The 10,000-nt window shown below is 35.3% G+C and overlaps 1 protein-coding gene across 1 annotated transcript in view; it reads left to right on the top strand.

The window, feature by feature from the left end:
- The window catches only part of LOC135225679 (dual specificity tyrosine-phosphorylation-regulated kinase mbk-2-like), a 306,246-nt gene that overhangs the window by 178,684 nt on the left and 117,562 nt on the right, over positions 1–10,000 (top strand). Inside the window, 2 exon segments of the mRNA XM_064265021.1 lie at positions 3,928–5,481; positions 5,483–5,705. Coding sequence (XP_064121091.1) covers positions 3,971–5,481; positions 5,483–5,705 — 1,734 coding nt within the window. The 5' untranslated portion in view covers positions 3,928–3,970.

Genomic DNA, 10,000 nt, shown 5'->3' with positions numbered 1-10,000 from the left:
ATGTTAAAGGGCAACAAATAAATGTATACTGATACATAAAAAAATGAACAATTAAACACGGTCATGAGTAACAAATTAAAAAAAGGATGGTAAATTGTTAGTAGGTACTTGTTAAAAGTGGAACTGCTTTCTAAATAGAAAACCAACTGAAAGCATTAATCTATAGTAATAAATATCTAACTCATAAACACACAATCCACACGTATACATTATAACAATATAATAAGTAGGTAATCGAAAGACAGGAAGGCAGTTTTTGCGCACCATTTTAAAGAGGAAATAAATTCAAATTTGAAAACCAATTTATACATATGAATAGATAAGTAATGCAAATTGATAATTAGTGAATAAGTAAACAAATAATCAGCAGGCAATTAAAAGAAAAGAGGGCAAATAGTTTACATGTAAGAGTTTAAAGACAAACATATGGCAATAAAAATATATGATAATAAAACAAATCAGCCAATCAGCGGTCAGGTAACAAGGACATAAGCAAATAATTAACGGGAAAAAAGGCAAAGCGTTCGTAGGTACAGGTTTAAAGTGGAACTGCGTTCTATAATTATCCATTAAAGTCATTATATTTGTTCTTGCCGGAGAAAATTAGCTTTCAAACCGAATTAGATCCTGCAGTTTCCCTTGATTAGATGAATGTTTGCATATACAATGAGCCATAACAGGTACGAACATTGAATAAGGGTCTTAATAATAATAATATTATTATTTTATTATTATTATTATTATTATTATTATTATTATTATTATTATATTATTATTATTATTATTATTACGAGGAGCCAAAAAAAATTAATAATAATGCCAACGTTGAATAACACCACCATCACCAACAACAACAACAACAGTAATAATAATAGTATTGTTGTTGTTGTTGTCAATCAGTGATGCCATTATTATTATGATTATTATTGCTCTACGTCATCATCATCACTATTACCATTATTATAATTACTGTTGCTGTTGGTATTGCTGTTCCAGCCGATGGTTTTGTTCATGTTGTTGTCATGGCGGCTCTAGTTCCAGATGTTCTTGTTGTCTTTCTTGTATTTGTTTATTTAGTTTCCGATGCTGCTGTTTTCATGTTCAATGTATGTTCGATAATTGCCATCAAACCCTTCTTTTTTGCGAAAAAAATTTAATTTATATTTCGGGATTTGTTGTAGGAAACTTTTTGTTTTTAAAGAAGAATGTACTGAATACAGGTGCTGTTTTCTCTTTACTGCCGACAGAATTTGACTGAAATTATGAATTTTGTATTTTCTTGTTTTATAGTCTGCTGATCATTTGAATAGGTGTGCGGAAACTTTGTCAACTGCGAGCCATTTTGTTTAGCAAGGTTTAGATATTTATGTGACTTCTTTCCTCAAAAGATTAACAAGCAAGAGGCGTTGTCCCCTAAATGTAATATATACCATTAACAATACCTAATTCACTTCCTTCCCATATGCACCAGTGATCCGAGATGCAAAATTATCTCCAGATTTTGTTTTCGTACAAGTGATTGTGTGTACAAGTATGTGCATGGGTTTATGAAATTGAGTGTTGATTTCATTTTTTTAAGGGCCCTTCACTTTATATCGATAGACAGCTGGAGATACTAACTTCTTTCAAAAGTCTTCAAACAGTTTAATCGAAGTATTTTGGGCAGCTATTAGCGTGGATGGATTGCGGGCTGTTGAAGATCAAGAGCCTTTGCCATCCCAAGGCTGGCTTAATCCACATAGAGAGCAAGATAACGACGCTGGGTCACCTAATTCCTCTCTGGTTGCGTTTACCGAGTTTTGAGCAATTTCCTCAAAATTGTGAACATTCCATAACAACGGTATGAGAATCTCTCCAACCCTCCCGGATTTTTTTTTTTTTTTCAACCCTCTCGGTTTCTATCCGCCAGCTTTTGTTTGTTCGATAGTGTGCTATTAAATCTGGGTTGACTTTTTCTTTTATGCAGGAGATTGCCATTCGTATATGGGGTTTTTGTTTTCAATTTTTATTTTTTTTACCTAAGAATGGCATCATCGAAATAATAAAAATGATGATAATGATGATGTTATTGTATCAGTATATTCTTTGGGCTAAGCAATAAACCGAAAACGGAATAAGAGAAGGGAAATAAATGTAAAATTTAAAAAATGGCAAAAAGCATGTTGAATTGTTCATATCTGTGTTTATAAATACCGGATGATTGATTGTGCATCAAATACGAACACACATCTGTTCAGTTTTGACATGTCAAAATTCATTGCGGTGAAGTGTTGAGAACATCAGCTGTTGTCGAGGGAAAGCAGCAGAAGTCCAGTATCTGGAACTGTTGTAATTGCTTATAATCTGATCGTAGCTGACTTGCGGTAACCCAGACAGCGGCTGTCAGCGAGGCCGTTACCTCTTGCGCGTGTTCGTTTCTGCTTGGTTTTTATTCTCCTGTTACAGAACTCTGAGTTTGTACGTTCCTAGATTTTATATATTTATATATATATATATATATATATATATATATATATATATATATATATATATATATATATTATAGATAGATAGATAGATAGATATATAGATAAGATATAGATTATAGATATAGATGATATGATATAGATATATATATATATATATATATATATATATATATATATATATATTATATAAATATATATAGATATATATATATATATATATATATATATATATATATATATATATATATATATATATATCATATATTTATACTATATATATTACTGCGTTCACGTAAACACAAAGCTCGCATATTGTCGAATTAACGATATCTAGATATGAATATATTATATATATTATATATATATATTATATAGAAATAATATAATATATATTACAATATATATATAATTAAATATTATCTAATTATAGATATATATAAATATATATATATATATATATATATATATATATAGATATATTTATATATATATAATATTACTGAGTAACGTAAACACAAAGATCGCATAATTGTCGAATTCACTATATCTAGGGATTAACTGATATACTAGACTAGGATTTCAACTTACACCTTTTTGGGTTAAATATAGGTGACAGTGACTTTATCCGCGCGCACGCACATACACAAACACCACACACCACACTACCCACACCACACACACACCACCAGTAACGTACAAAAGAAAAGCTCAGGCATCCAATGAATAATCAAGTGCCATTGTTTTCTCAGAGAAAACTCCAAAGGCTTTTGAGGACTACGGAAAGATCAGCTCATCGTTCCCATTCAGCCTATTAACATTGCTTTACGCTGCCGTGATGGTTTGAGTAATTTAAGTGAATTTTTGCTATGCGGATATTCAAGAATCACGAATTACAGGAGAACTCTGATAGTGCCAGCTAAGTCTGATAACCAGGAAACAGATCTATGTTACTTGGAGGAATCACGAAGTTTATATCAAGCCTCGTATTCCCTTCAACACCTTGCCACACTTATACTTCCTTTTCGCTAACCATTTCTCCCTTTGCTTTCTTCCTTTGTATGCTTTATAGATTTAAGCTTGTCACAATTTATTTAAAATTTTTGATTTGTTATGTTTACTATCCCTAGATGTCACATACTGATTTTGTTTTTGGTCTATATACGTTACATCATTTATTTTAGTGCACCAAGAGCTAAGATTATCCTAGTTTTTGCTCGTTTATTAATTTTAGATAATATTTTGAAAGAATTGTATTTTGATTTGTAAGTATTTTCATTCGTATGAATAGCAGTATTTTTCTTATCATTCTTTAAGTTCTCATTTATTTTTATAGCACCTTAAGAGTTGTATGCCACTGCTAAAGTAATTTAGATTGTCAGTTGTTTTTTGTTTACTTTCCTTGTATGCTTTTGTTTTATTATGTTGCTTAGTTTTCTTTTGTTTTCTTCCCTACCCTCAGGGCGCAGTAGTAGGCGTTGGGGTGGTAGTGGTATGCCCCCAGTATGACACTCAAGACATGGTTATCTGGCGGGCATGTGGCCAATCACAAACACCACCACAAGGGGCCGGTTGACGTCGTCCTTCCTCTGGATGTGAACGGTGCCAAACTTGGACTTAGTAAGGGCCTCACGTCATTGCCCAATGGTGACGTGACCCTAAGAAGGGGCATGAAGAACCCCTTCTCCACTCTCACGAGAACTGGAGGAAGAGAATGGCGAGTTCGCAGCGTGGAAGATGTTGTTGATGCTGAAGGGGGTGACTACGGGTTTCTTGAGTACTACGCCCTACGGAGGACCTCATCGAGGGATACTGCCTTGACTGATTCTAAAGCAGCCTTGACATATGGAACGTGGAACCGACTCAACGGCTCTTGGGGGCAGTGGGATGTTCCCGGAACTGCCCAATTCTATCCGGGAACACTCAACAGAGGTAGTAAATTAGAGCATAAGAGGATTAGTGACTACAATCATCGTAATTATCAGCTGGATGAAACATGGCGACCGGAAGATATGCGAACTTCCACCCCTCTGTCGACAGCTGGAGGAGCCGACACCCAGCCTTCCTCATCCCTACAGCATCAGCACATACAACAACAAAAGGTGGAAGAAGGGGACACCAACAGGAGGCCAGTAGTGAAAAAGAACTCCCTTCTTTGGCGCCTTAGGCCAGACAAATGGCGCGGGTTTGATGGTTCTCTTCGTCGAGCCAGGAGTCGTGATGATGGGCTGGATGCTAGTCGTGTACAAAGAAAAGGGGATCTTGGCGCCTCTCAGCCAGATCTTTTAACATCTCATCGGGCCCCGGGAGATCCTGTACCTTTTGAAATAGGTTCACCTCCACCTTTTTCCATACTGCCTCCTACTACCCGGCGTGCAGCGCACAGTGAAACCCTTCCTCGACGGTCAAGGCACTCCAGCAAAGAGAATAATGGTACCAGTACCCTGCTGGCCAAAGGGCGTCGATGGCTCAACGGTGCTAGTCTTGGTCGGGCAGACCACTCAAATAACAGGGGAATCTCTGAGTTAGTGGTCCAGCCTGAAACTATTGACCCCCAAAAATTTACACCAAATAATGTTAGTTCCTTTTCAAATAGACAGAAAAACCTCAAAAATACTGTAAATAGTTTAACACTCGGGGGTCACCGAATTTATAGCAATATTGAAAGGGATGGCTGGGAGGAAGAGCTTTGGAGGAGAGGAAGGCCAAGGTCCAGAAGACCTAGGACTTTTTACCTCTTGGAGGATTACCTGTCTCCAGTAAGGACTCTCGGTGGCATTCCTCCTGCAGGTGTTGTTTTAGATGAATATGTTGGTCGTGCCCCAAGGCTGGTATTCAGGGAAATGTCTCGGGAAGATCCTCAGAGGCCTATACCACCTACACCAGAATGGGATACTCCATCCCTGTCACCCCCTCCCTCTAGTGTGTTAAGCGGACACCAACCCATTTACCAGACCCACCACTCCCACATGGTCAGTGGGCGGAGTCTCTTCGTAGATGCCATCATCCCTTCGCCAGAAGAATGACAGCTCCCAAGTATATTCACCCGTGTTTTCCCCGAGGGACTCTGGGTATCCTCGGTTTGTGACCCCCGAACTTGCTCTTCCAGAGCTATCCCTTCCGGACAGAGCACCTCCTCCAATCTCAGGACTTCCTCAACCTACCCATCAGCCTTCGTATAGTCACTCTTACAGGAGTCTTGATCGGGATGAACGTCGAAGAACGAAAGACAGTCTTAAGGTAAGGAGATAATAATGGCGATGAATGTTATGTTACTGGTGGTGGGTAAGCATTTACTATTTAGTGATGGGAATTAGTTTATTATGTATATATAGATATATATATATATATATATATATATTATATATATATATATAATTATATATATATATATATCTCAAAAAATCACCATAACGTGACTGGAAAAATCTTCAAGTTATCAAAGTCCACAATTATGTAAAATGTGTATTAAAAATACATAAAAAACGGGAGCTTTCGTCTACTTGATCAGTAGACCTCATCAGACTTTGATTACTTGAAGATATATATATATATATATATATATATATATATATATATATATATGTATATATAACCATTGTACACATGAATTTATATACTCGTATTTATGTAACAATTGTGAAGACATTTTTACATGAAATGAGTTACCGAGGACTGTAAAAAGATTTTATATGAGTTACCCAGGAATTTTCACCATTTTCTGTTTGTAAGTCTCAGTTTTCTATGAAGTCCCCGAGAGTGAAGGTAAACTCTGCTAGAATTTTGTTGGCAGTATATTACGAGGAAATCTCAAATTCAAACTGATCTTTTATATATATATTTTTATGTTTAACTCGAAAGTCCCAATGAGAAGGAAGGATACTTTTTATTGCCATTAAGGTTACTGTAATTGCCATCACTCCCGTGTGTTAAATATTCACTAGCAGTAGATTCGAGTGATTGGTTGATAGACTATTTACAGTAGATGAAAAATGTGGGCGATCATTTAGATGAAAAATGTGGGAATTTCATACGAATTAACAAATCTTCAAGAACCTTTGGGTATAGGCAGAGCTGACAGAAGTAGATAATATATATATATATATATATATATATATATATATATATAATTATATATATATCCCCTCTGGGATATATATATATATATCTATATATATATATATATATATATATATATATATCTACATATATATATATATATATATATATATATATATATATACACATATATATACATATATATTATAATATAATTATATAATTATAATATATATATATACATACATAGTACATAATTATCATGGCCGTCATAATTGAAATTAGGTAAGACGATGAAATTTAAGAGAGTTTAAAAGACATGTTAAGGTTATTTGACTTTCACAGAGTAGACCTTGGGGAAATACGGTTACCTCTCATAATAGCAAATATTGTGTCATTATGTGGAGCAGTTTGGTACCAAAATAAGAGCGGAGATTAGTGAAGAAGCCGAAGAATTTCATAATCATGAACGCGATGGAAGCCGTATAAATTTAAAATATCAAGCTATTAGAAAAAAAATGCAGTTTATAATTTCAAAATATAATAAATACGCGTAGTCCAAACTCAGATGAAAAGAGGTTAAAAATATTGTCGAATATATAACATGGCACAGCCCAAAAGGTATTTTTGATTGCACGATTAGAACGAAAATAAATTTAACGTCAAAACAGGAAACGTGCACAATGGTTGGTTGATGCGACAATAGGGAACACCAGGGGAAAGAATTGCCGGAATTAAAGGCTCGTGGAAGCCCTCTTGTGGTTAACACGGGACCAAAATAGGAGCTTTCTGAGTTACAGTATGAAATGGAAAGAGATTTATTGTTGGATCCAGTTGACTGAGTCCCATACAGAAGGGGGAGAGAACACTCCATTTAAAGTATGCAGAGGGAGATAGATGTAGAGTGAGAGAGAGAGAGAGAGAGAGAGAGAGAGAGAATTGGACGTAGCAATCATGGGATGTATGCATTTATGGAGAGGGATACAGAGAGATGTACGAGTTAATCATGAGGTGTACGTATTTACACACACATACACACGCAGATGATGTGATGCGTGTCTTAATACAAAGTCTTGGCATTTTGGTATTTCTATTTTTTTTCCTTTTTTTTTTTTTTTTTATACAGTTCCTTGTATTCCGAGGTGTAAATCTTTGTAGGGAGTATTGGTGTTTTTATTGAGGTCAAGGTAGATATACGTTTATATGCCATGTGTGTGTATGTTTATATGCACCCAGCGCAAGTTTTCCAAAGCAGTACAATAGCTAGGAAATAAAAATTGTGAAAAAAAATTTCTTGTTTTTATAGGAAAAAAAAAAAAAATCTTCATAGTAGGGGTAAAAGAATACTTACCCTTACGTTATAAAATCAACGACATCAGCAGTAACATCATCATCATTATAATAATACTAATAATAATATAAAATAATCAAATAATAATAATAATAATAATAATAATTAATAATAATAATAATATAATAATAATAATGAAGAAATTATATAAATATTTTTTTAACTGATGGAAAATGAAACGTAATATACAAACTTGCATTTTCATTCTAGATGTAAACGTCCTACATGCAAAGAAAGAAATGAACCTGGTATATATTTTAAAGAATGTGTTAATGATATTACATCACAAATTATTTGAAATGAGAAGAAATTGCTCTACTGGTACCCAATTCACGCCTTTTGCTGATTTCTTTCAGCATCTAGAATTGAGCAAGTGGGCATATGAGTCCTTAATTGCGTCAGCTATGGAGACGTACAGTGATGAAAGGTTATTCATTTGTGGGTCCTCCTAATTGCTAACTCTTTCCTACCAACCACTTCCGAAATACTAGATTCTATACCTTGAACAACATCTCGAGAAGGTGACTGAGCGATGAAGCCCAGTAAGTCTTTCCATCAGGACTTTCTGGTCTGATATAACTTGAAGAGTTTCCCAATCCTTTATCAGTTTTTACTGTTGATAACTGTTGTAGGAAATGACCCGTCTTTTTGGAGAAGGTGGCTGGTCTGTCATCACTTGAGATATGAAGCCCATTAAGACTCTCCGTTAAGACTTTCTCTTCTCATATAACTTAACGAATTATCCAAGCCTTTATCAGTTTTTAGTGTTGATTATTGTTGCAGGAACTGACCAATTATTTCAAGAAGGTGGCTGGTTTGTCATTACCTAAGCGATGAAGCCCATGAAGACTGTCCACTAAGACTTTCTATTTTAATATAACTTGACGCGTTTTCCAAGCCATTATCAGTGTTGATAACTGTTGCAGAAACTGACCAATTAATTTGGAAAAGATGGTTGGTCTGTCATCAACTGAGCGATGAAGCCCGTTAAGACTTTCCGTCCTGGACGAGTTTTTAGTCTCGTATAACTTAAAACGAGTCTTTAGTGTTGATAACTGTTGCAGGATTTTGACATGATTGGGTAATGATAAAAAGTCATGCGATCGTTTTTATGAAGATTTATGCTATTAAGCTCATCGCTTCATGTTATTTCAAAATGCGTGGCAAGAAAGATATGACTCAGCGTTTTTTTTATCATTGCAACATCAGCATTTACGATTGCTACTACATATGTTTAGAATTAATAATAAATATGATAATAGTTATTATATTATTATTATTATTATTGTACTTAGGAAGCAGACCCTCTCTCAAGCATACTTTATTAAAAGTAATGGCTACTTCAGCAGCTTTACACTTGTAGAGATTCTTCTCTGTTTTGCGAATAGCGGCTTTTTCCGTGCTAGTTAAACAGGCTAGTAGAGCGCCTATAGAGGTCATGGTCAAATACAGGGTCAAAATAGGTGATATATTTGATTTTTACAGATAAACTATGATACCATAGTCATCTCTCTCTCTCTCTCTCTCTCTCTCTCTCTCTCTCTCTCTCTTAAAGCGAGCTTTCGTCTGGAGCTGCCAGACATCCTCGGGCTGGGAAGCTGAGGGTGGACTGATCTTGGTGTGGTGTCCTTCCTCCATACATCTGTGGTTGACAGCAGGGGGTAGCACGGAAAAAGCCGCTATTCGCAAAATAGAGATGAATCTCTACAAGTGTAACGCTGCTGAAGTAGCCATTACTTTTAATAAAGTATTATTATTATTATTATTATTATTATTATTATTATTATTATTATTATTATTATTATTATTATTATTATTATTATTTTAAATCCCCCGAAATACGGAGTAATAGATGATTCAGAGATATTGGCATATCGTATATACTCGCGTAGTCTGAGGAATGAACCAGGCTGAACCAAATCGAAGATTGGTCAATTTCCTATTCATCATTTGAGGCCCTTACACCTACCCCCCTTCTCTCTCTCTCTCTCTCTCTGTATATACCTGGCACCAAGAGAGTGTCTTTCCCCAGGCATGTGTGACCCCCACTCGTCAATTCCCAATTATTTGTTCAGGAGAGCGAAACTGTTACAGGCTGCCTGAGGTGTAGGGCTTTGGTCTTGTG

The sequence above is a fragment of the Macrobrachium nipponense genome, chromosome 13, assembly GCF_015104395.2.
Source record: "Macrobrachium nipponense isolate FS-2020 chromosome 13, ASM1510439v2, whole genome shotgun sequence".
In the NCBI taxonomy this organism is placed as follows: domain Eukaryota; kingdom Metazoa; phylum Arthropoda; class Malacostraca; order Decapoda; family Palaemonidae; genus Macrobrachium; species Macrobrachium nipponense.
This window is presented reverse-complemented; position numbering and strand designations above follow the sequence as displayed.